Source organism: Oxyura jamaicensis, chromosome 4, assembly GCF_011077185.1.
Source record: "Oxyura jamaicensis isolate SHBP4307 breed ruddy duck chromosome 4, BPBGC_Ojam_1.0, whole genome shotgun sequence".
NCBI classification, from domain to species: Eukaryota; Metazoa; Chordata; class Aves; order Anseriformes; family Anatidae; genus Oxyura; species Oxyura jamaicensis.
The window spans coordinates 50,525,671-50,552,965 of record NC_048896.1 but is presented as its reverse complement, the minus strand read 5'-3'; the positions used below and the strand labels follow the sequence as shown (position 1 = coordinate 50,552,965).

The 27,295-nt window shown below is 36.3% G+C and overlaps 1 protein-coding gene across 1 annotated transcript in view; it reads left to right on the top strand.

Moving 5' to 3' along the window:
* GUCY1B1 (guanylate cyclase 1 soluble subunit beta 1) overlaps positions 1–23,534 on the top strand; it is a 41,583-nt gene extending 18,049 nt beyond the window's left edge. Inside the window, exons 5-14 of the mRNA XM_035323428.1 lie at positions 2,156–2,353; positions 11,335–11,565; positions 13,030–13,146; positions 13,996–14,129; positions 14,944–15,141; positions 15,711–15,948; positions 16,799–16,939; positions 18,117–18,271; positions 18,842–18,968; positions 22,180–23,534. Coding sequence (XP_035179319.1) covers positions 2,156–2,353; positions 11,335–11,565; positions 13,030–13,146; positions 13,996–14,129; positions 14,944–15,141; positions 15,711–15,948; positions 16,799–16,939; positions 18,117–18,271; positions 18,842–18,968; positions 22,180–22,203 — 1,563 coding nt within the window. The 3' untranslated portion in view covers positions 22,204–23,534. The remainder of the gene's footprint in view (positions 1–2,155; positions 2,354–11,334; positions 11,566–13,029; positions 13,147–13,995; positions 14,130–14,943; positions 15,142–15,710; positions 15,949–16,798; positions 16,940–18,116; positions 18,272–18,841; positions 18,969–22,179) is intronic.
* Positions 23,535–27,295: the final 3,761 nt, after the last annotated feature.

Sequence of the window (27,295 nt, the reverse complement as noted above, 5' to 3'; positions counted from 1 at the left end):
AATTTAGAATGGCTCAAGCAGAAGAAAGAATAGGAGTAGCTAGAGGTGACAATGATAAGATGTCTAAATTACAGGATCTGGGAGCAATTTCAGGTCCTGGGTCTTGATGCACATCTCTACTGCTTCTTGACTCTGTTGGAGCAAAGATCTGGATGCAATAAGCTCTTTGCTCAGCCCATAATCTGCATGCACCAGGAGAAAACACAGTGGGGACTCAAAAGCAGCTGCAGAGCATTCTGGGCAAGTCCTCCACTCCAGCTGTTTAGACAGTCGAGACTAAATGGCAGATCATGTGGATTCACCTGTGATGTTGCTTGGACAAAGTCAGTAATGAGGTATTAGGGAAGCAAAGTGGTCTTTCACAATTAGGCCACTGCCACTTGTTAGCAACACTTGTGCCAGACTTAAATGTTAATCATTAGACAACCACATTATAAAAATTCTCTGCTTTACTCCTTTTGATATTCTTCAGGTGTTGATGACTGTATAACTGAATAGTTCACCCTCTGTTTCTGTATATCTCCTTAAGAATCTTTTTTCTAAAAGGTCAGTATATCCCAGCTGTTTCTGAGGCATGTGTACGGAAAGAACAGTTCTGCACACAATTAAGGAGATTCAGGAGCACCCCCTTGAAGTCAGCTCTCACATTTTCATCCATGCTCTTTCAAAGCACTCTCTTCCAATTTCATTGTCTTGAACTCCACAAAGATCTTAACAGCATTTGCCTTCAAGCCTGTTGCAGCTTTTTGCAATTGAATGCCCACTAACAGCTGGAATGAATTGACTCCCAGACTTCTGCCTCTTCAAGTTTTAATTTGAAGGTGTTGATATAGCAACAAAAACATGAATGTGAAACAAATTAAAAAATTGAAGGAGGAAGTTCCAGGCTGAGTGCCTGTTAAGGAATTCATTTTTAAGAGCCTCATTTCCTCTGAAGGCCTCCCAGGAGAAGAGGCAGATGCTCAAGGGCTTCACAGCTCACATGAAATCAAGTTCAGTATGCTTCCACAAATTTAATGATCGACAGATGGTCATGAAAGGTAGAGAATAGCCCAACCAGCACATTGAAAGTATTTGCACCTCACTTCTTGTGCAAAACAACATGCAAAACCTGATGACAGCAGTTGCTTGCGGTGTTGGGGAATTACATTTTAAATATACGGTAATGTTCTGGACTTAGGATGTAAAAGAATTGCATATATTTTACAACAGGTAAATAATTATGTGGGTAGCAACATTATTCAGCACTCCAGATTGCTCTTTCTGTATTAAACATTATATGGTAAACAGCAAGCTGGAGCCATGGTAATTGCTTCCTAATCACAGTCAGAGCTAGCAATGTATTCTTAGTGTGTTTTGATCTTGTTGTTCTCTTTTTTATTATCTCATCAGATATGCCTATCAATTTCTCATTTTAATTTTCCTGCCAAGATAGCAATTTGTCTTGTGAAAATTTAAAGTTAAATACACAAGATGTCCAGGGTACAGGGTATCAGCTAAAAATATACAAGACCTTTTCTCTTTCTTGAATAGCATTTTCTTAAACATTTTTGTAGTAGCTATGATATGTTTTATGTGTTCTCAAAGTCTGTATTTGAGATCAGTATTTTAAATCATTTAAAACTTTACTTTGAAGTTTGAGACTTTGTCAGGCCCTGTAAGCTTGGGTTGACTGTTACGATGATAGAGCTAGCCTGTTGTTTCATTGACAATATAGAGAAAGATTCACACTTATTCAGACACACTTATTTGTATTTGACACCTAAATCTGAAGGGGAGATTACCGGGACAAGAATCTGGAAGGGATGCAAATGGATGAGCTACAGGTTTGAGAAACATATACGAGGTCTTTAATCACCAAATATTTTGAAATACAGCATAACTGAGCATAAATTCTTACTACCTAGAGTAATTTTTCTAATGCTAGTGTTGATGTCATTCATGTCCAAACATTTCCACAGTAGATGGAAAGAACTTTGCAAGCTACCTGAAAAGTCTGCTGACAGCTGTTTTAGAAATAGTAAGGCAAGTGCACAGGGAGTGTGACCAGCAGGAGAAAGGGAATCATGGAATAGATTAGACAAGATATGTACTTATTTTCTTTAAAACTAATAAGTATATGCCTTATAATTATGTTTTTAATTTCTTCTTCTAGAACCTGGATGCTCTGCATGACCATCTTGCTACTATTTACCCAGGTATGCGAGCCCCTTCCTTCAGATGCACTGATGCAGAGAAGGGGAAAGGACTCATTCTGCATTACTATTCAGAAAGAGAAGGTCTACAGGATATTGTCATTGGAATCATCAAAACAGTAGCTCAGCAGATCCATGGCACAGAAATAGATATGAAGGTAATGCTTGAAGTGTTGTACACATTGAATGTTTATGTCATTAGGACACAATCAAGACAAGTAAAGTGATGGCAAACAATCATTGTTGCTGTCCTCTGTTAGACTGTGGCTTTAGTACTGACTCAGGAAGAGCTACTGTCATTTGGGTTGCTTTAAGGATGGGTCAGTCACATGCTGAGAAGGCCAGCATTTAATTTGCAAGCAGACCTACTCAAGAATAGTTCAGAACAAATTCCCATTGTTCAAAGAAGAAGGTGATGTACATAAACTTGGTACTGGTTTATTAGGGTTGCTCTTTCCACTTTCCTAAATTCTTTATCTATATGTAAACTGTGAGGCTGATGTGCATTGGTGATACCTGGCTGGAGAGCAGAGTCTTCCTCTCGGCATTCATGCCAGGTCCTTAGCAGAACCAAGATACATTTGTGTGTCTGGGTTTGTGGGTTCCATTCAATGGGAATGTGACTGGATATGCACCTACAGCCCCAGAAGAGGAAAAATGTTCTTTACTCATACAGTTTACATAATATTATGTGTGCTAAGTTACTCGTGAAATGGAAAAAGAAACTTCTGCTTTGAGTCCATACAGAGTAACAGAAAAATTTAACTGATCAGTCTAACAGTGGAAAATCAGGGTTTGATCTAACATACAGTTAGCCTCAGATACATCAGGGGGAAAATGGCAACAAAAAAAACTTGTTGGTGTTAGCGATACTGCATTTCATACCAAATACTTTACATCAAGTACAGAAGAATAGAAGCAGGTACAGCAAGCTTTTTTCTTTTTTCTTTTTCTTTTTTTTTTTTTTTTAACTATTCCCTAACCATACTACCTTTCTAGCACAGCTTCACTACTCTAGCTGAAGTAATACTTTATTTTAGCATTAATTTGGCTAAAGTCTAAAAACAGAAACTTCAGTGTAATGTTCATTCAGTCATTGATATAAAATATGATTGATTGTTTGCTTGCTTTCATAAGAGATTTAAAAATGACCCAGTGACAAAGGTAATTACTGCTCCTATATTGAAGTATTTGCCTCTTAGGTTTCCTGTTATAAGCTATCTCAAATTTATAATGAATGGCTTTTCCCATATTGCAGTGGTATTATACTTGATGTCCTTTGTTTAAGTTCTGCTTGGTAGAAATCCATATTTAAAACTTTAACAGCAAGTGTTAGTAGTCAGATAGATAAGGATGCAACAGATCGGAACAGTCCCCTTCTTTGGTCCCTGTTTATTCAGTGTTAAGACAGACTAGGAGGACCATGTTGGAAAGTTGGCTGCAAGAATGCTGAAGCTGTTGCTCGACAAACATTTATTTTGGTGGCGCAGGCAACTTACACAATCCCCCCTTCTCTTCCTGCTCCAGCTTGTCCTAGGACACCTTTTTCTGATGTGTCTCTCCAGCTGTTGTGAAGCTATAAAATAAACTACATGGAGGAAGTGAACTAGGTTCAAAATAACATTTGTTTTTCTGGGTTATTTTTACCCATATCTGTTCACTTATGTTGTTTGGTGTTCTATCACAAAGAGTTCTGCCAGCATAGTCAAAGGGTTATGCAGAGACAAAAGTGGTCACTGGGAAAGAGTAGAAATCCAGATTGTGCAAAGCAGCTACCAGAACAAAAGTCTGACAAATTGTGTCCTCAGTCTGAATATTACTTTATTTAGAAGATTGTATTGGACAATACCAATATCCGTATAGGACTTCTCACGAGTAATAAATGTACCAAAGAAGTTTAAATATTGTTTCTAAATTTTACTTTTCATTTTTATTTGTTTTTGTTAGGCTTTTCTGGAGACGTTATTATTTGTGCAGTAATTAAATAGAATTTTGACAGTATTGGTCAAATCCATTGTAATTGAACACAAAGTTTCATTTAAGTCCAAACTGTTCTTCCAGAGCCAAAGGCATATAGGCCCATAAATATTGGTATTACCTCTTAACTGAAAAAGTGCACATTGTCTCTCATTTTGTTATGTCAGTTACCCTGATTTTTCTCATTGCTGTTAAAAAAATATGTCCCTGTTAGAGTATTATCTCAGCCCTGAACTTCTCATCTTTGCTAGTTAATAAAGCCTAGCTTTTGACACCTTTAATGACACCAAATAGTGCTTTACTCCACAGATAATCACAAACTGCAGTGGTACCTAAGCAGAGAATAAACAGGTACTATGTTTCTGCAGGGTGACAGTGCCAAAATTTGCAATTAATCCACAGACTCTCCCTATTACACCACAGGTCAGCTATTAATCATTAATGTTACAGAATGAGGTTTTTAAACTAAAGTTTGTCATTGTGGTACCTGGCTAGTTTTACACCATTCTAAAAATGGGAACAGGAGAAAAAAATAAACCATTTTCTTTCATCTCAATCCCTTGCTCCATAATTTAGTAATTACGTGTTTCTGACTGTTAGTAACACATTGTTTAAATAGCACAGCACAGAGGAACAATGCAGTTGCTTTTTATCCCCTCAGTTTTTATAGACCAAGCAGTGGCACCTTTTCTGTAAATTATTTCAGTTTTGACGTTAGCTAGATTTTTGCATGAAGAAGAATGTGTTTTGGCATTTATTTACTTATTTATTTATTTTGAACTGATAAGAGCCTTAGTACTCAGCCCTAAGTTTCTGATTTTGTTATGGTAGTTACCTTCCTACTTGAAAGAACAGAGCTGAGATTCCCAAGTTATTCTTCCAAATCTCTTTATTCAAACATTTATATTACAGTCCAACATGGGACTGTTTTAGTAAGATCTGTAGTTCTCTTTATATTAGTATAAAGTCCATATCTGCAACATTATGTTTAATACTTTGTTATATCCACTTTTATCCTCCAACTGTTTAGAACAAATGCTCACATAAATCTTCTTGAGATAGTGCAGGCTTCTAAGTTTACATTTACATAAAATTTTGCTTGAAGTTGTCTTTCATGTTACAGTTTCTGTGAAGTTGGCAGAAGATCTTAATTGTTTACAGTATATATATATTAATTTCATTACATGTTTAGATTTTGTTTCATGCATTGCAAAGAATCACAGAATGGATGAGGTTGGAAGAGACCTCTGGATTTCATCTTGTCTAACCCCTGCTCAAGCAGGACTGCCCAGAGCAAGGTGCCCAGGACCACATTCAGGTGGCTTTTGAAGATCTCCAAGGAGGAGACTCCACCACCTCTCTGGACAACCTGTGCCAGAGCTTGGTCACATATATGTGTATGTTCTTGTGGTATACAGTAGGGCTTTCTTTTTCCAGAACAGTGTCCTTCAGGAAAAATGCCTTTTAACACCAGAGACGTGTGTATTATGACAACAAGGAAAAAAGAAAGGTCTGAATTTGTCTCTGTTAAACTCTGTTAGCACTGAAAGGGATTTTTTTTTTTTTTTGAGTTCACAATTCCAGCTGAATAGTTCAGGAAAGCCTTGGTTGACATTAATCATCTGATTAGTTCAAATCCAATTTGCCTTATCTTCCCTGATATTGTAATCCATTTTAGCTAAATAGAATTAAGAACTTTTACATTTATTTTTTTTCAGCAAGTACTGTACTAAGAATTGTTCCTGACTTTGAGAACACACTAAAAATATTTATTTAACTTCTGCCACTCTCAGTATGAGAACTAAAAATCGTCACACTGCTCGTTACTAGCTTTGGCATAAGATCTCTGTGAGCAGCCTTCTGCCTGTGCCTTCTCTTGCTTTGCTTGTCAGAGGTTGTTTGTATAATAATGAGGGTGATCTACAAAGGTGAAGCCAGAACAGAGATTCTCTCAGGGCTACAAATGGTACAGGACAATGAAGAGTGTTGTAAAATCCTACAAAGCAAAAAAAAAAAAAAAAATCTGTTGGGAAAACAGCCTGCTGCAGTTCTGTTAATATCTGAGAGTGAATTATCAAAATCTCTCTTTCGGACTGTCAGGGAAGATGGTTTACAGTATCAAATGAAAAAGTGCCGGAGGAGATCCTTGTCAAGATCCCAGGAGGGCCAACTGTACCCTGGGGTGCATCAGGCCCAGCACTGCCAGCCGGTTGAGGGAAGGGATTGTCCTGCTCTGCTCTGCACTGGTGCAGCCTCACCGCAAGCACTGATCGCAGTTTTGGGCACCATGGTATAAAAAGGACATAAAGCTATTACAGAGTATCCAAAGGAGGGCAACAAAGATGGTGAAGTGTCTAGAGGGCAAAATGTATGAGGAGCAGCTGAGGTGACACTGCTTGTTCAGCCCCGAGCAGAGCAGGCTGAGGGGAGGCCTCATGGCGGCCTGCAGCTCCCTCACGAGGGGAGCGGAGGGGCAGGCGCTGAGCTCTGCTCTCTGGGGACAGCGACAGGACCCGAGGGAACGGCGTGGAGCTGGGACAGGGGAGGGTCAGGTTGGGGGTTAGGGAAAGGTTCTGCACCCAGAGGGTGGTCGGGCACTGGGACAGGCTCCCCAGGGCAGTGCTCACGGCACCGAGGCTGATGGAGTTTAGGAAGCATTTGCACAATGCTCTCAGACGCAGGGTCTGATTTTTTATTTTCTTTTTTCGTATGGTCCTTTGGGAACCCAGGAGTTGGACTCAGTGATCCTTGTGGGTTCCTTCCAACTTGGAAATTCTATGATTCTAAGATGGGAATTTCTGACTGTCTTATGTAATGGCAATCCAAAACGCAAAGCCAGTGTGACCAGCTAGAGATCTGGCCTAAAAACTACTTAGGTACTCGTCACAGAGGACAAGCAGTACTGAGCTTGTACATTAAAAGGTTAGCTGTGTATGAAGATAAGGCAATCATGGAGCACAGTTGGCCTCTGACCCAAGGGCAGCTGGAAAGTTCAAGAGCTCCATACTCAGAGGTTCAGTGCAGTGAGACAGCCTCCGCCTTCAAACCAGCTGCCAGGCATCCCTTTGGTTTTAGCCTTGGGTGTGCAAAGCTGACAATGGTACCACTTCAACACTGAACCACCCTGGAAGAGCTGCAGTGAAATTTGTCAAGTAGCATTGCACGGTCAGTTTTGATCAGAAGAGATCAAGAATGTCATCCTGTATTCAGTTTTAAATGGCAAAAAAAATGTCTATATATTCGTCATCACAATCCAAAGGAAAAAGATCCTTGTCTAAGGACATTCTTGTCTGTCACTGATGCTGAGATCTGAGTATATCTTGGGGACCTGTGTGTACCTATAGAACTGAGTCTTGTCTTGCAGGTACATTAGAGAGAGCTTAACAGACAGCATGTGTTTGTTATACATGCTGTAGCACAGTGATACTGTTTGATTTAATATCTTGTGTGAAGCTCACCAAATATATTAAATCATAGAGGCATGTTTAAAATAATTGTTCTCTGAATTGTCCCTCCCTGAAATATTGGTCTGACTTTTCACTTGGCTAAGCAAGAGCACATGTTGAAAATACATTTTCTGAAAAGCACAAGTGGGTAACCAGTTGGATGTTATATATTCTCTTTGAAACCAAGAGAGTGATTTTTCCCTTCAGTTTTTAGCTGCAGTTACTATGGTGATTGAGCTCTTAGACGTGGTGAGCTGATGTCACTTCAGCTAAGACCACAGAGGGAGGCAAAAGAATTAGACTTAATTCCTGGCTTTGTCACTTCTGTCACTGAACTTTCATTTGTCAAGCATTTAATTGAAGCTTCCTCAACAATATTAAAATGATGCTGAAATTCTGTGGCTTGCAAACTTTGCTTGCAGAATGAGACAATAGAAGAGTTCTATCCTAGTTAAGCTTACTTCAGAGTAGCTAGGGCAGGTCTTTATGCCAAGTAAGTATCTGGACAATTAAGTTGGACCCGTATGTCCAAAGGTGAAAGGACAGACTTTAACATATTATGTTAATTGCCAGAAGTGCTGATTTTAAATTTGCTGACAAGTAAAAGCTCAAGGCATTGTAGGAAAAATGACTAGAATTTAGTTACTGTGAATGTCACTGTATTTCAAGAATACACTTGGAGAATGTGGTCTTTCTGAGCAGGTAGCCCATGTTATTCTGTGTTATCCTCATTACCTTCTTTAAGATGGATTTCATCTTCTAGGACAGGAAATATATACATACATAATGATACATGAATACATATCATTTTGAAGACTGATTTTTTTCTCTATCCCAAATACCTCAGAAAAAGGGAAGTTGTAAGTTGTTCGAGGTGGGTTAAATCATGAGACAGGAAGATTAGCTAGTGCATAAATGAAATGAGCAGGAAAGACATCATAAAATTACCTATCCAATAGGGAGTTACTTGAGGATGATTCAGTAGCTTTCTTAGCCTGTAGAGGGATATGATTGTAGCTTCGGTTAACAAGGATCTGTGCATGGCAGACCAGAACCAAATTCAATAAATCTGCCGTGTCCACAGCATATCAGGCTTACCACTAGTGTGCAGCTGGTGCTCTGGCTGTTTTGTAGGTCTGACACATTTCCATGTGTTTTGCCTGTAGTGCATCTGCTGCACTATCATGATGCGCTAGTACAGCCAGCATTTCTACATGCCCTGGAGTCTAGTCAAACATAGTGTTGAAAATGAAGTTGAAGATGCTGGGGAAATTTGCAGCTTTATACTGTTACTGACACAGTTCTTATCTGTAAAGATAAGGAAAAGAGCGCATTGTGCACGATGACTGACTTCATCACAGTGAAAACGTGTAGTAACTGCAGAGGGTCATAGCTCAAACTGACCTAGACGTGTCTTGAAGCATGTAGCAGTTCTAGTTTTATGTTGTTTCTTTTTTAACTAACACTTGAGTTTTCTTTATCGATGCATCATTCATTCTAATAAAAAATGGGAGGTTATGAAAAGCCCATACAGTGCTACATGGTAGCAGGAAAAAAAATGTAAGTACAGGTGTAGCATGGTAACAGAGTATGCAGTGACTAAGATGGTCATTAGGTGGTAGTACTAATATCTCTGAATATTATCTGCTGTTATTGTGAACATTTATTTAAAAATATTCAATCTCTAAAAATGAATTTCATGACTGCTTTGATGAATGAAGAAGCTTTTCATCCAAAGTACTCATTTTTTTTTTTTTTCCCCTCTGGGAAGAGCAACTCTTTGAAGTAAGATCCAAGACTGGAAATCATCTGGAAACAGATGAATTCTAGTGGTAATTCTACAGAATTTGAAAAAGGTTACTGTGTATAATCTCAGCTATCCTTTGGCCACCATAATAGTAATGATACAACAAAATCTGTGGGAGTGCACATGAGTGAACATGGAAAATAAGAACTAAGACACTAACTGCATTTTATCAATCCTCAGTATGGCCACAGTACCTCACAATTGTAGGGAAAAGGATTTATATGAAGAGGAAGACGAGGAAGAGCTTTAAGCCATAAAATCAAAAGAAAACCAGGTCACCATCTACTGTGTTCCGTTTTACTAGATAAACCCACGTAGTTTGTTTGTTTTTTTTCAAATGACCACAACATACTTTTCCTGTGTGTTTTACCTCTTATTAACTAGTAATGTCCCATTTATCTTTGCTACGCATTACCACATGGATTACCAACAGTTTTTAAAGGAATTTGGGTTTTATCATCATTAGCATGTGAACTTGTTCTTACATCCAGCTTTAGGAACCTACAGACGCCAGTAAATTCTGATCTTTTCTAACTTATATACTCAATAGAAAGAGAAGACTAATGCGCCAGATTATACAGAACACCTACATCAGACTCCTTCTCCAAACTGTCCTCAAGAAAAGCCTCTCTTTCCTTTAAATGTATAGTCAAATAGGAGATCTAGGAGCACCACCTTCTCAAATTAAGCAGCATTTAGAAATAAAATACTATTTTGCTGTTTTATGCTGCTGCATGCAAATAGGAACAAATAAAGTATCATCACACCCCAAGCCAGCAGCTAACACAGCTGACAGTTGTGGAGGGGAAATGTTTAATAGTCTAAACAGCAGCATTTGCACAGTCTGTGTTTTGTTTTCACATTTTAACTGTTAGTCTCTGTGGCTAGATGTGTAGAGGGCAAAATCAGGATGCATTAGAGATTTTAAGAAGCCTTTGTTTCAGTGGCTGTAGGATCAGGCTCTGTGAAAATATAACTGAGAGCAACATGTTCCAAAAAGTTGCTGCTAAACAATACTGTGTAAATAGAGTTGTTCTGTTCCAGTCATTAAATCTAATTAGGCTTGAGAAGAGGTGAATTTGGCCTCTCAGGGTAATTATGTTATTCTATTAATTATTAGCTGTAATTATATTATAACATATGACTCTCCCTGCAAACAAAATAATCCCTGTTAATTTTATCTTTTTCACTAACTTTCAGTAAAACTACTAAAGTGAAATGCCATATTCAAGACATTTATTTGAGATTTCACTGATGCAGAATAACCAGAGTCATCTATGATTTCATTTAATATGAAATACAACTCTGAGAACATTGTAATTGCTTTTAGTTTTATCTTTTGGGGTCATCACTGTTTGCTTGGATAAGGACTGCACACCTTTGCTCCATTTACATCTCTTCGGGCTGACTGTGACATGCCCACCCTCTGACCAAGCACTATTTGCTGTTGTGTTATAAGCCTTGCAAGCAGCTTTCATTAAAATAAGGATTCAGGTGGTTTATGTAATTCAAGACTTGACACAGATCCACTCAAGGAGAGGGGAGAGTCCTGTTGTGTGGCACACACCAACAAAAGCAAGCATAACCTGAGCCTGAATCCCTGATTTCAAGAGGTACATTTCACTCATCACAATCATCACATATATATTTGAATGATCATCAGTATGTAGTTCATGCAAAGAACAACTGTAGCTAAGCAAAGACACAATTCCTCCCCTGGAATTATAAGTACTCTTTAAATTGAGAAATACTTATTAGAACACAGAATTTTTAAAGATACAGTTATCATTCTTGAATTTGTCTTTCTGGTATAAATGTATCCATCCCTGTCTTCATAGTAGCATTCCAGTTAATAATGAATAGAAGGGTTTTCAGTCTTTCGTCTCTTCCTTCATTACTTTTTTTCTAGGTTATTCAACAGAGAAATGAGGAATGTGACCACATTCAATTTTTAATTGAAGAGAAAGAGTCTAAAGAAGAGGACTACTATGAAGACCTTGACCGATTTGAAGAAAATGGTACCCAAGAATCTCGCATCAGTCCCTATACTTTCTGCAAGGCCTTTCCTTTCCACATAATATTTGACAGAGATCTGGTGGTCACACAGTGTGGCAATGCTATATACAGAGTCCTTCCACAGGTTAGATGATTCTGTTACATAGTCATAGACATGCCTTATGCTAGATACACAGCTGTTGTTTATTTATTTATTTAAAGATGAATAAAACAGGTTTAGGATTCTCTGTCTAATCAGCATTTCCATTTAAGTGTATAACACTAAATGCACTGTGCTCCTGTTGTTTGAAAAAATATGAAAAATAGTCCTTAACCTGCAACAATTGTGTTCCTTAAAGATTATATCTATAATGTGCAGTAACAGACCAGAGAGTAAGCTCAAGCAGAGAATACCTGATCACCCACACAGCTCAGGTGTTAGCTTGTTACTGGATTATTTTATTTGTTTATTTATTTTAGGTTTTTACTTTTCACTAGCCTGCTGCAAGATTTATTTGTTACAAAAGTGTGAGATTAACAAATGGACATAATACAGCATGACTTGTTGGCCTGTGGTTTAGGAAATAGTCTTGCACATACTTGTCTATAATGTAGCAGCAGGTAAATAGTATATATTACTTCATATTATATATTACTTCACAAAAATACTTTGATATATATACTTTAAGTGTCTGATGCACAAAAAAGGAAGAGCTGAATAACAGAAGTTATATACTTTCTTAGCTTGTGCATTATAAGCATCAATATTAGCTGAGGTGTGCCAAACTATGATTGTGATATAAAACTGTGTTCTGAACTGCTGTTATTTCCTCAGTTTATTTGAAATAGAGGAGTATTCAAAGGCCCATTTAATGTTATATATTCTATATATGAATAGGATAACTCAGTTCTTGCCTGAAAGGATAGAGAGTTTCTAAAAATAAGCAATAGGAAAAAATGATATGATAGACAGAAACAAAAGGAAAAGAATGAAAAAATCAAATGGCCTTTATAGTTATGTGGGATAGTATTACACATACATTGTATATGAATCAAAGCTATATTTTTAAAATGTAATTTTACATTATTTACTTCTTCCTGCAATTGGCTTGTGGTGATGTCTTCCTGGATTTTATTGAATGATTTGAAAGAAGAGCTTTGTCAATTTTTCTCAAGGTCGTTCATGGAACAGCTATAACTATTTAGCTTGCTGAGGATGGTTGCAATCCTTGGAATCCTTGCTACCAGATGAGACTCTAGAGAATATGGATTATCATTGAAAAAGGAGTTACAGGGAGGATACTTAAGAGAAAAACACTGAAAAGTTGTTTTATACTTTACTGTAGAATGGGGGCAGTTTGTCAGATAATTAATGTGAAATAGCCTAACACAAATTTTCAAGGTTATCTTGCAGGCTAGAGTTGCACTTTGAATGCTAACATACTTCTGTTGTAAAGTCCTTAATTTGAAAACCTTGTGTTCTAACGGAGAAATGTATGAAGTATATATTCTCTTCTGTTCAGTATTGTCATTTAAGCCAATTTAATATAATTACTCCATGTATACTTTTATTATAAAACATTCCTTTTTTTTTCCCTTTACATTTTAGCTGCAGCCAGGAAATTGCAGTCTGTTGTCAGTTTTCTCCTTGGTCCGGCCTCATATTGATATTAGTTTTCATGGGATTCTCTCACATATCAATACAGTCTTTGTGCTGAGGACCAAGGTAATTAGAGAATATTCACCTGGCTTTTCTATAAGTAAGTATGCTTTGGAAAGATAAGAAGTGCTGAAAAAGCAGAAGTGTTCAGAAAATATTCTTTGAACAGTAGTAAGCTCAATCTCTTTTGAGTCTTGAGATGAGAAAAAGTGACAGGTCTGAATTCATGTTTAGTTGTTAGGTTAAATGCTTTATAGGAATGATGAAGTATGCTTACTTCATGCCTGATGCTTTCTTTGCAAGGGGCCAACCCCACATATGGCATTGTAACAAAGTAAATGTAGAAAGGTAATTACATGCACTTTTGCTTCATAACAATATGGGAAGCAAATATGAAATACGTTATTGCTTGAGCCCATACATTCCTATACATTTCTGTACCCTTTTCTCTAGGGAGGGGAGGAGAGGAGACAGCAATGTGAAGCAATGCAGCATGTAGAGTAGAGCCTACTATGCCAAAGAGTGCATTTATTTATAGAAAACTGTACCCGAGAGAAACCAACAAGATTTCTTAGAGATTCTCCCAGGCACAATTAAAACTTCATAGAATAGGCAATTCTTGTTTCAAATGATTGTGAAGAAATCACACAGAAGAAAACAAGAAATTATAAACATGAAGATAAAGAAAGGTGCCATGTTTTGTAACTTTGAAGTAGAAAATTGTAATATTAAAGTAAGGACAACAATTTGTTGTGCTCAAATGATAATTGGGTTTTAACATTGGGTGTAACTTTTTTAGACATTTTGACAGCCTTCGTTGTGAAAGCACTTACATACATGTTGCGATAAGTAACACATGTGCCAATGCCATATGCCATTATATAATAATTGTGACTTTTTTTTTTTTATCACCAGGAGGGGCTGTTAGATGTAGAAAAACTGGAGTGTGAAGATGAGTTGACTGGCACAGAAATCAGTTGCTTACGCCTGAAAGGGCAAATGATCTACTTGCCTGAAGCAGACAGCATTCTCTTTCTTTGTTCACCAAGGTACTTTAAACCTTAAGAGTTCTGTAATACTGATTTTCATTTTACAATTACTAATTTTATGAGCACTTATGAGAGTAGTTATACAAAGATTAATTGACTCAGGTATTGATTTAATTGAATTTGTTTTATACAGAAAGAGGAGGGAGCATTTAAACATCAGAAGTTAGCTGATTATTAAATAATTCAATATAAACATTGGGATGCTCTACCTAGTTTGGACAAGTGAGAATATCTCATGATTCAGTGATTTTTGGCAAGTCTTGCCCCTTATTACTTATTCTGGGAAAGCTGAGATGTCACTATGATTTAGTTTCCTATGAGGATTCATTTTTTGAGGATTCAAGCTTTAATTTAAAAGAGGTATGATGTTTATAAAAAGAGTGGTTGGGATTGGGAATTGAATGGAAGGCTTTAGCTAAAAGTTTACTGAGCTAGTATACCAGATTACCTCGTTAATCTCATGTGTAAAGGTAAAACAGAGAGTGGATGAAGACAAGAAGAGTAGAGGCTACCTTAACATAATCTCACTTTTATTTGTTCACTGAAGAATGTGCATTTCATATGTTCATGGAATTTCTGAGTAAGAATTAAGTATTTAAATTCAAAAATCAAGAGACATGTTTTAACACAAGTGAACACAAATAGGGTAATCTGTAGAAGGAATATTTTATACATCTCATCAGAATTTTAGAAGCACAATCTTTTTTTTTTTTTTTTCTGTTATTCCACAATCTCTGCTGTTCATCTGAGGTTTAAATGCTCCTTTGGCTAACTTAATTGTACCCATATTACTATCTGTTTTTCCACATTGCAGTGTGATGAACTTGGATGATTTAACCAGAAGAGGGTTATATCTGAGTGATATTCCATTGCATGATGCTACCCGTGATCTGGTTCTTTTGGGAGAGCAGTTCAGAGAGGAATATAAGCTGACGCAAGAGCTTGAGATCCTCACTGACAGACTGCAGCACACACTACGTGCACTAGAAGATGAAAAGAAAAAGACAGATACGTAAGAACCAAATCTTGATTTTGATCTGAAACAGTCACAGCAATATTTATAGGTACCTTCTTCACAAAATAAAATAATCTGGGAAGGAATATAAAAGATACGCAGCACTAGTAATTTTGGAGTCAAGAAAGAGCATTTCATTTTAATTCCTTTTAGGGTTTTCCTTAATTCAGATTGTCAAATGTCTTCTGCAACATAGGCTGTAGCTCACACAGGTGTTTTGATGGCTCCTTCCTTTAAATGTTATGAGAATTGAACTGGCAATCCTTTTCGCTTTCCTAATTAACCTAAAATAGCAGTTTGCAAGCTTTCTTACCTGCCATTGCTGTAGCCAGGTGAATCTGATGAATGCCCAAATGTTACTATTTGACAGAGTTGTGTAGACCACTTTATCTTTCTGTACCACCATGCTGACAGGTTAGTAGATGTGGCAGAAATGCTTAAGTAGAAATGGTCGAAGACACTACTAATGGATCATGTCAGAAGAATTAATAATGTCTGCAATATGTAAAGTCCTTTCTTACATTTATTTCTTTTTTGCTTTTGCCTTTCTTTCCTTACTCATTTAGGTTACTGTACTCTGTTCTACCACCATCAGTGGCAAATGAGCTGAGACACAAACGTCCTGTTCCAGCTAAGCGGTATGACAATGTCACCATTCTCTTTAGTGGCATTGTTGGATTCAATGCTTTCTGTAGTAAACATGCCTCTGGAGAGGGAGCCATGAAGATTGTTAATCTTTTAAATGATCTTTACACAAGATTTGATATTCTGACTGATTCACGAAGGAATCCATTTGTTTACAAGGTAAGCAGAAAATGTTCAAGTAATTTGAACTGACTTCTCAATAATTTACTGTTATGTCTCCCTTTTCCATCCTTTGGACCTTAGGCTTTTGAAAAAAGCAGTTGTATTTGAACGGTGATGCCTGATACTACATAGCTAAAGAAGAGAGTATGTTGTTTATCTTTTAAGTGTGTGAAGGAACATAAAGGGCATAGTTTCCAGCAGTTTTCCTGCACAGTCACCCATTGGCTGGATATATAATTTTCCTTCCACATTTAGCAAATGTAAATACTTAAGTAAGCAGTTTGTTGTTCTGCTGACCCCGTGCTTTAAGTCATATACCTGGGTCTCCTGGTTGTAAATTTTAACCTATTACTTGGTTATTCAATGTGAATTTCATTTCTTCGGTAGCAATGAGCTGTAGTTGCAGATATGGCTGTTACGAGATAGAAAAGTAGATATGTATGTCTCATATATATATATATGTGCATGTGTATACTTGTGTGTTATATATATAAAATCCATTGCTATTTTTTTCTAGAAATCAGTTTTATGTCCTGTACCAAGTAAATCAAGTGTGTGAGTCAAAATAAACATGGCACTCAGTTTCTACACAAATTCTAGAAGACCTGAAAAGAGAGGCTGAAGTTCACATAATTGGTGTCATTTTCATTTGTTAATACAGTAAATGTTTATCAATACAATAAATGCAAGCAGGGATCATTAGAATTAGCATGATTTGAGTGAAAGCAAAGGGAAAATATTTGAAAGGGCAAGCTGTCTTGAAGGAAGCACTACCACCATTCTAGGACTCCAAAATCCACAATAATAAAGTAATTGACCAATGCATGTCTTCCCTATTCCACAATAGGTGGAAACGGTTGGAGACAAGTATATGACAGTGAGTGGTCTACCAGAGCCTTGCATTCATCATGCACGATCTATCTGTCACCTGGCATTGGATATGATGGAAATAGCAGGCCAAGTTCAAGTAGATGGTGAGCCTGTACAGGTTAGTAAATGCGTGGGCTTGAATGAAAAGCCTGTTCTTTGATACGATGATAATGCTTTGAAATACCGTAATGCTGAAGTCCCAGTCTGTGCAAACTTTATTCTCTACAAACTTTATCTCTACAAATAATATGACGAGTCACATGTAGATGTAGTATGTATAGTTCCTCAGACCTTAAAATTACGCTTAACCGTTTAAAGAACTAAATTAGGTCCTCATCACGTGTGTTTGTTTTCTGATCTTTTTTATCTAATCAACAAATTTGCATTGTGCATCAAATACAATTAGTTGAGTCTTCTTCATCTCAATGAACAGAACAATAATATCCCTTGTTGACATTTTCAATTGTGCTTGAGATCCTCTTGTCAGCATGGGAAAATAATTGCATTATAAATAGAAAATTATAGTTCCATAGGCAGTTATAGCAATGATTCTAACAGTAATGTATCTTAGTGAAAGTTCAGACATAATGGGCCTTTTAAAGATGTCGGTGCATTAATATAGGATTGATGAGGCTGCATTGACCAGTTAATGACCTGTCCTCATCAAAAGGCTCTGAGGGCCAAATAAATAATGAGTTTGATACATTTTTCTATTTATATGAAGCCTGTTGCTCTAACACTTAGCTTAGGTCTGTGTTTTTCACTTTTTCAGTGGGCAAGGAAGTGAGAAGGTTTGATTTGGGGGCTTCACAGTAACCATAATGTGCTATAAGAATGAATTTCTTCAAACCCCTGTCCTTGAGCTTTTAAGTGTAAATACCATGATATTTCCTCTGAGAAACACTCTTTTTCTTGGCCTAAACCATCCATTTCTGCATCTTTGAGAGCTCATTAAACACAGACCTGCAGAATATGCTACTCTCTCCGCTTATTTTTATTTCACAGTATGTAATAGCAACATGGCATGGTACATGTTGGAAAAATATGATGCTTGTTCTTTCTTGTGGAAGGCAGAGACATAACAGTACAACAATAATAATTAAAAAAAAAAAAAAAGGTTAAAAAAAGACACAAAATGCAAAACTGAAGAAGCTGGAGTTGTCCACTGGGGGAAAAAAAAAAAAAAAAAAAGAACAGCTAGTAAATAGAAATGACATAATATCTGTATTTAGTTGGAAGCAGCAGATTAGCCACACTGATTTTAAGTATTCAAGCACTATTTTTTCTCTCTAAAGATAACAATAGGAATCCATACTGGTGAGGTAGTCACAGGTGTCATAGGCCAAAGGATGCCACGTTACTGTCTCTTTGGAAATACAGTCAATCTAACAAGCAGAACAGAAACTACTGGAGAAAAAGGAAAGATCAATGTCTCTGAGTATACATACAGGTGAGTGAGTAACCATTTTTACTGTTGTTGACATTTTAAAGCACTTTTTCCGTGTAACATCAAAGTGTCTTCAGAATTGATAGTGATGGGAACCTATCAAAACATTAGAATCATAGAATGGATTGGGTTGGAAGGGATCTTAAAGATCACCTACCTAATTCCAACCCCCTGCCATGGGCAGGGACACCTCCCACCAGGCCAAGTGCTCCCACCAGGCTCAGAGCCCCCATCCAGTCTGGCCTTAAACTCCTCCAAGGATGGGGCAACCTGTTCTAGTGCCTCACCACCCTCATAGTAAAGGAATTCTTCCTAATATTTAATCTAAATCTATCCTTTTTTAGTTTAAAATCATTCCTCCTTATCATCTTGCATTATTTAAATGCATGAGTTCATATGAAACTGTATTGCAGAGTGTATTATGATACATTATTTGTATGCAAATATAATAATCTGAAGATAGACTCAATTGTTTTGTTAAGTTGCTTATGTATCTGTATGTGTAATATTTAATATAGTGCATGGCATGTGTGCATAGTACATAGATTTACATGTTTTCTCTTTCAATTTCAGGTGTCTTATGACACCAGAAAATTCAGATCCTCAGTTCCACCTGGAGTATAGGGGTCCAGTTTCTATGAAGGGTAAAAAAGAACCAATGAAGGTTTGGTTTTTGTCCAGAAAGAGTACAGAGACAGAGGTATGACTAACCAAAGTGTACTTTTTTTAAACAAGGTATAAATATGACAAATTTAATCTAAACCACTGAGATCCATTTGCATTTGCAAAATAAATGTTCCCTGGAAGAAATGAACAGTTTTGTACACACTTTCATTAATGCATTTATTATCTTGACAGCAGATTAAAGCCGTGATTATTTGCCTTTGGAGTTTGTGCAATCCCTGAAAGAATACTTTCATAATTTAAAAAGTCCTTGAGGGAATGCCAAGTGTTTAAAAATTTCTCTCTCTCTCTTATGGATTTCTCCACTGTACTAGATTTTGCAATATAATGTCCGTTTCTGTTTAGCAGACATGTCTGGTTATCAGCACTTCAAAATTTACCATTCTATTTCTTACAGTGAGTAAATAAATGTGCCTTCAAATATTTAGGCAACAGTACAGCAACTACTTGCAGGCAAATCTGCACCTGATGTGTGTGGTGTTCTGTTAAATCTCAGATGGATCTGCTTGCTTTGGCAGAGACTGTTGTGTAGTAGAGGTCTTACTTTAAAAATATACAGGGTGAAAAATACGTCTTCTGAATGACATATGAAACTAAATCCTGCTGTCAAAATGATGTAGTGTAAAGCTCTTCAAGCACTAAGTGGTCTTTGAGCTTATATGTAAATTTCAGAAGTTTGGGCATGTAGTAACCAAAATCTTACTAAAGGACAATGAGATTTAGACTCATAAGTGGGCTACAAACTTAGACACTTAATCAGGTTATTATAGGCCAGTTGATTTGCCATAGCTGAGCAGGTGCATACATTCCACCCATTGCAAACAGGGAGAAAAGTGGGTAAAAGTAATACACATAGCTTGAAATTTGTCCTGAAGTAATACAAAAAGAAAAGGTTCTAAGCTAATGTATTTAATCTTAAAAATACTAGACTAAAATAATGCAAGTTATCAGTTACCTTTACTGAACCGAAAAGTCACAGAGAATTAATTGTACTTTTGAATTCTCATGTGCTTCTGAAAATGAAATTTAGGCTGCTAAACCATTTATAATCTTTAGGAAATCAGCTCTAGCTTTAATATCACTGGTACCCAAGTATATGAATATTGACTTTTTAATGACAACTCCCAATATTAACCCCTCAGTATTAAAATTCAGGGGAGAGCCTGTACTTTAACTCCACTGAATTCTGTATTTTAGTAAATATTACTTGTAATAATATTCTGGACACCACTTTTGATAGTACTTTTATGATTTTGTTCTATATCAAAGTTAATTGTAATTTCACATGGCTACCATTTTTCAAATCTATACTTGTATATGAAATATATTTTAATTAAACACCTTAGGCTTTTTTCTGCATTAAAAAAATATGTCCTATCATTTGTGTCAGGGAATATTGTAATTTGAAATGTAAAACTTCAGATGAGTACTGAGTCAAGGTTGTGTTTTCTATGTTTCAATCTCACACGACTTTAGGTTCAGGAAGTTTATAATTTTTGTAGAGATCTTGTATAATACCTGACAGCAGCCCTGAGAAGTACCTTCTGTTACCATTAGCTAATAATTCAACTTTGTAGAGGGGAACATAGGGGCAGAAACAAACCTGACGGAAAACTGCTGTCAGGAGCACGTAAGAGTCACGGCTTAAGCACACTTGAAAAGTCTGTTTTGATTTTTGTTAGTTTCAGCTATACATATAATTATCATACACAGAAGGACTTCCCCCATCACAAGTATCTCTTTTATGTTGTAGTAAGTTTCAGAGAATAGGAAAGTAGAAAGATAATTCATGTGGTGAATGAAACTGATAATCATTTTGTCAGAGGTGACTTTGAAAGAAGATAATTCTCTAATGGTCTTTTCATTCTTTTTCACTCCCTGCACCATTTCATCTTTCCAAACACAAAAAGATGCTCTAAGATTTACTACTTCAAGATTTCCAAACTGTTGTTATTTCTGGCACTTTATAGCCTGTATATAAAGTTGTAATCCAAAAGCAGAAATCAGATAACTAACTTTTTATGTTGTATTACCTTAGAGTAATTGCTTTGCAAAGGTACAGTTTTGGTTTTCTTTTCAGATACTTTGTCTGACGTTTCAAACATATACACATGCTTATGTTTATTACCATGTGTAGTGTGATTAACTTCAGTGGGGGCCATTCATAACGATTAATATTGCATGTTAACATATATTCGGAATCTACATATTATATATATGTCTTATATATATTTCTTGAATGGTCACTCCAGAATATTGTGGGAACTGATTTAAAGAAGTAAACCTGAAAATATTTTTTAAGTCATCCTGAAGACATTTCTGCTGATAATTCTTTTACTGTGAAGTCTTCTACCTCCAATATCTTTAAATCTAGGTTTGAATCATATTAGTGATGTGTTCCCTTCTTGATTATATACCTAAGGAATTGATTAGCTCAGCATTCACAAATCTGTTAGCATAATATTTTACCCTGAAGCCCAGTAATGGATATATGATGGGGAAAGGACAAAATGGTTACAGCTGGCATAGAGGTATGAAACCAAGGTCTAAAATATGCCGTGTCTTCACTGAGCCTGTAGAACATGATAGGGTTGGAGCAACTCACCGTACTTTAGACTTGGTTACTAAGTTGGCATCTCTATTGTGAATGAGCAGCATTTATTTCTGGGAAAGATCTGTTTTACAAGAATCACTGTCTGTTCAGAATGCTGCTCCTTTACATTATTCCCACTTAAGGTATCTCTTCCATAATACCATTTCAGGAAAATTTAGAATTGCATCAGAAATGTGCATAGAACCAAAGTAACTCTGACTACTTACTTGTCTGCTTGCTTGCATGAACAGAGGTTCAATTGCAGCTTCTCTCATGAGAAACTGACTTGTAAAACATAAAGCTTGCAGTGAACCTCAGATGTCTGACTGCAACTTCCGTCATTCCTCTCTTCCAAATATGTTTTTCTCCCATGTCCCCATATTACTAATTGGAACAAGTTAAAGTATCTCAGAGCAAGTAGTTCATCAGGGAATGTAGGAACTGCTACGTTCTTACATATAACAAACACATACAAAAGAAATGCTTGTGTTAACTATGCTCTGTTATATTATTTTTACTATTTGCTAATACTGGTTACAAGTTGTCAAACATACTTTGTCACTGCATTGATCCACTGTGTTGTTACTTCAAAGAAAATCCCTTACTTTTCAAATTCTACTTGCATGCACTCAAGGAAACAAAGCAGGATGCTTTCTGAGCTGAGGGAAGAGGAAAAGGAGGCTGAACAGGGTGCAATACTGTCTCCAAATAGAGGGCCAGGCAGTAAGGATGAGTTTATGGATGTTAACTTCACTTTATATTTCCCATTGCTATGTGCAATAACATTGTCTTTTGCCCTAGTCCTGAAATCATACTCATCATTTTCCTCCAGGCTTGCTTGCTACTTGCTACTTTTTCCTTAGCATTTGGTAGTTATATCTCTGCTGTGGGCATGTATTTCAAGCTTTCCTTTTTTTTTTTTTTTTTTTTTTTGATATGTGTTTTTGCATGTCAGTTATGTGGCCTTCCTATCACCAAATAATACTGAATAAAGTTTCGTAATATGCACGCCACAAATAACCACTCCAGTCTGATGCTTCACACCATCTTCATCTCCATCTCTGCAGTACAGTGGCTGCAAAAATCAGTGACATTTCTGGAAAGGCGGGAAGCATTTCAGTTGTTTGGCAGAACGAAGAACCTAAAAAACTATTTGTAAAAATAATACATAAAACACCATTATGAAAACTATTCTATAAAACTTGTTTATCAGATTTACTTCTGCTATTACCATGCTTCCTGTTCATTTTGTGAATAACACTTGATACACTGTTAAAACTCGGTTAGAAAAAGGTACCTCTTTTGATGTCATCCTGCATTTTGGCTTTGTAACACTAAGTAAACACTGTCTATGTTGAATGGAGGCAGTTGTTTGTCTGACACTGCCATTTGAAGCATGTGCTGATGTACTTTTACTGAAACGCTGTTCTCTTGCAATGTATTTTGCATTGTTTTATATTAACTAAATTAAGCTGTCATGTTAATAACAGTTTGCTGGACAATTTGAGGCCACTGATAGTGCTCTAATTCTTTTCTGATAGAGCTCCCAGAATTGACAGGCATACTGCTAGGACATGATTGTCATGGTTGCCTTCTGTTTTGGTCTCTAATTTTTAGAAATGATTTTATATTATTCCTTGGGACAACCTGATGGTATTCTTGGCATCATGGCATAATTAAAAGATATATAGCTTGTAAGGGGACATAGTATCTTTTATTTTACCAGCTGATACATTTGGTTAAATTGGACAAGGTTTCAGATGTGTTAGACCTTCCATAACTTCAATGTATGGTGCATTTTTGTGTGAATAATATCCATTCTTATCTGTTTGACATTTCTGAATATTTGCATTATGAAATTGGATAGTGCAATTACTTTGTGTATAAAAATTGTCTATCTACTATACTTTATGAGCACAGAATATATATGTATAAATGCTTCATGGTAATGTGCAAAATAAATTGCAATAAATTATTTTTTCCACTGACTTTTAGAAATCTTGGAGTTTTCTTTTTAATGAAAGTTGCATTTTAGTGTAATAGTTGATACAAAACAAGCATGTTCTCCATTTTGTAATTCCAAGTTCACGTTTAAGTAATTTCTCAAGTCATTGTTCCAATGTGTACATATGTTTAAGGGTCTCCCACGTTCAGGTTTGTGGATAACATCCTCAGGTTAAAGTGGTGTTAAAAATGTGTAAATTAGTGCTCCAAAAATAGTAGAAGAGATCACAGAAATACATACGTGGTATTTCTTTTGGAAAGTCTTAAGATAAATGCTGCATTCAACAGCTAAAAATAAAATTGCTTAAACATTTCTCTCAAATAACTTTGGGTATTTAGTTCCTTAGTGGGTGCTCTCTTGCCTCTTTGATTTAAATATAGTGATTTACTTTTTCAATAGAGGCTCTCTAATTGAAACATGAGGTAAAATAATTTACAAAGTCTGTTTCAAAGGCATTTACAAATGCATCTACTTTATCTTAGTATTGTTTTTTTTAAAAAAAAAATAATGTTGAAACAAAGAGAAGAAAAGTGAAAGCAGCAATGAAACTACAAATTACAGAATGCTTAGCTGTTTCTAATCTTCTGGATCAAATGCTTTTATTTGAATTCATATATGCAAAATAATTTGGTTTTCTGTGGTTTTACTAACTAAGGCTGGCTGTGCAGGGGATTGCTACTATGTCCTAAAGTTGACTTGAGAAGTCTGAGTGTTGCTAGTGTTTCTTGGATAATGTATGCACTTTTATCTATTATGGGGCTTGAAAACAGCAGAAGGACTCTCACTAGCTTTAGTAAATTTTGAAGCAAGCTTATTAATCACATACTCTCAATCCTTAGAAGCTGTATTATAAAGGCTCACAATGAATGAAGCCATTTGATAATATGGCCTATATTTGTTGATTTTTTCATTAACCTTTCCCATGCAGAATTCCATAAAAACTAGATTTTTTATTATTGTTATTTACAGGGATAGGCAAATATGCCTCTGTACTTTTTAGCAAAAATATTAACAATTCTAGCATATTAAGAGGAATGTATTATTACCATATATTACTTTTTAGTCACCATTACACTTCTCTCAGGCTGTGTTTGGATTGAGATGTTACAGGTCATGAGCCTTATGCAGTTGATTTTTATTTATGTTTATATGACATAAGGTAAAAGCTGCACAGTGAATTTTCAGTGGGAACAAATTCTGGGAACATAACTTTGTGTTTGGTAACTTGGGGAGGAAAACAATAACAATGAATAAGATACTCACTTGAATATATGCTCATAGTATTATCACAACATTTATTCTTGTATTTTTTGCTTACAAAAATAAATTAAAACATACTACTGTGTTTAGGGAACTAAAAAGGCTTTATAAATAAGCATAGTTTGAAAATTAGCTTGAAACTTTAATTGACAGGAAGGGTGGCATACTGCTATTTTTAACTCTTACGTATGTTTCTGAAGTTATACATTGGGACAGACCAAGCAATAATAACCTACATAAGTAGAACTTCAGCTTCTTGAGTGTGGGTCTTTCAAGATTTGCCTTCTTGGCAGACACATCTACAGATGCCATAATTAGGCTATTGACGGCAAGAGTGAACAAGTCAGCAGATAGAGCAGAAGACAATATTAGGATGGCAGCTCTCATTTTTCTGACTGATTGGTATCAAAAGCTACTATGCAGCTCATACATAGTTCTTTCCCTTCACACATGCAACAGCAGCTTAGCTATAATGATCCCAGAGATACAAAGTCTCTGCTTTGCACCAGGATTAAATTATATATATATATATATATTTATTTTTATATATATATATATAAGATGCATTATTCATGAAAGTGGTGGCCTTTTCATTATTACTGTGATTTCTGTTGGGACTATTCACTACCTTCAGCTGAGTGCACATTTAAATTTTGCAGGATCTAGGGAGTTTTTGTTCACTAAGTCACTAGACAGCAATATGTCTTAGACTTGGGTACAGTAATAAAAACTATTCGCCAAAGGAGTTTTAATTCACCTTTCCCTATCTGCTGCTATTGGGCTGCTATTTTTTGTGGGTTTATTTTTAGAGGAACCTCACATTTTTATTACCTCACAAAGGCATCATTGGCAGCAATGGTTTACAGGCACCCAAGATGATCATTTAGCTCTTTTTTATATATGTGTACACACACACACTCGGGAAGGAAGGAAGGAGACCTGAAGACAAAAGTACAAAAAAAAATAGGTTTTGTGAGTTTTTTTCATGACTTGTTTACAGTGTTTAATGTAGGTTTGAGTACATCTGACAAGCTCATGTTCAAAAGACAATCATCTACATAAGAAAGAAATAGGAAACAATAAGGCAGCATTTTATATTAATAGGGGCTTGCTGGAGCTGAAGACCCCAGAGCATTTTCTATTAACAAAACTGTAAAATCTAAAGCTAGTAAACATTTTAGTGTGCTGCAGCCAAGCTGTACACTGCATTAGACATTTTTGTACTCTGAAACCTTGATAGCCTTATCAATAACACCCATCTCCGTGGAGCCAGAGCATGGTCTGAGGCATCCATATCCTGATGTGTTTTTAATTCACCATGGTGACAGGTCAACAGTAGACATACATTGTCACAAGCTGTAAAATGATTATTCAGGGCATTTCCAGAGCCATCATGAAAAAAAGGAAAGGAAAAGGAATAGCAAAGGGAAAGGGAAAAGGCTTATGGACTATAGTTAACTAATTTTGCCACTGTGTTGGCTCCAAGCAAAGAGATATTCCTAGAATTTCAGTCCTTATTTATCGGAGTGCCATGGACACACAGAGGAACCGTGTTATTATTTTTCAATAAATGTTCCTCTTCATTGCTTGCTGACATGATCCTCTCTTTTCTGTGGGAGAGGCTGAAACTTGTCATTTCATGCACCTACCTGACGATGAGAGGTGGACAAGGAATAAGCCAGTAAACAGAGCAGTGCTGATCTAACTGTAAAAACAAATGAACAAACAAACAAGCAAAAGTCGTTCCATTCCCCAGTCTATAACCGCACATACAAGGCACTATTTTTTTCTCTATTGTTCTTCCAGCTCTGGCCAGCTTTGGGTGACAATTGTGGAAAAATGGCAACAATACATGCTGTCTCCACCAAATCACTCATTGTTTATTATTAGCAGGAAAAGGGCAATGTTCATTTTCATCATAATGGTCAATGGGTCCTTCTGCCAATGTGACTGTTTTGTAGATAAAGATGACAAAGAATATAAGAACAATTTTTTGGTTATTATTCTGGGATAAAAAGAGAACAAGCTCTCTGTTACAGAGGTTTGTTCCCAATGTAAACTCTGCAGTGGTTACCAGATACCAGTCAGATTGACATCACTTTTGCTATTTTTTTTTTCCCCAGAAATTATTAAGGAGATTTCAATCTACATAAAGAACCTAATGCAAGTTTTAGGCTACAGTACAGTTATATTCTCTGGGGAAGTGATTTTGCGTCATGAGCGTATATGAATTCACAGCAGTTAGACAATGCTAGCACACATTTATTTTTATCTGTTTACGTGCAGGACACCACTGGCATGAAACCTGTGCATTTTTTTATTGCAGATTCTCAGGATCATTCTAGCCTCCCAAAATGGATTTTACACTTTGATAAATATGTTATTATGTCTGGAGCTCAAGCAAGGGACTTTTGATTGAAATGACAGAACTTAGCTGAGTGCAGGCAAAAGACTGAAAATATACATAGTTCCTCACAGCTGTTAA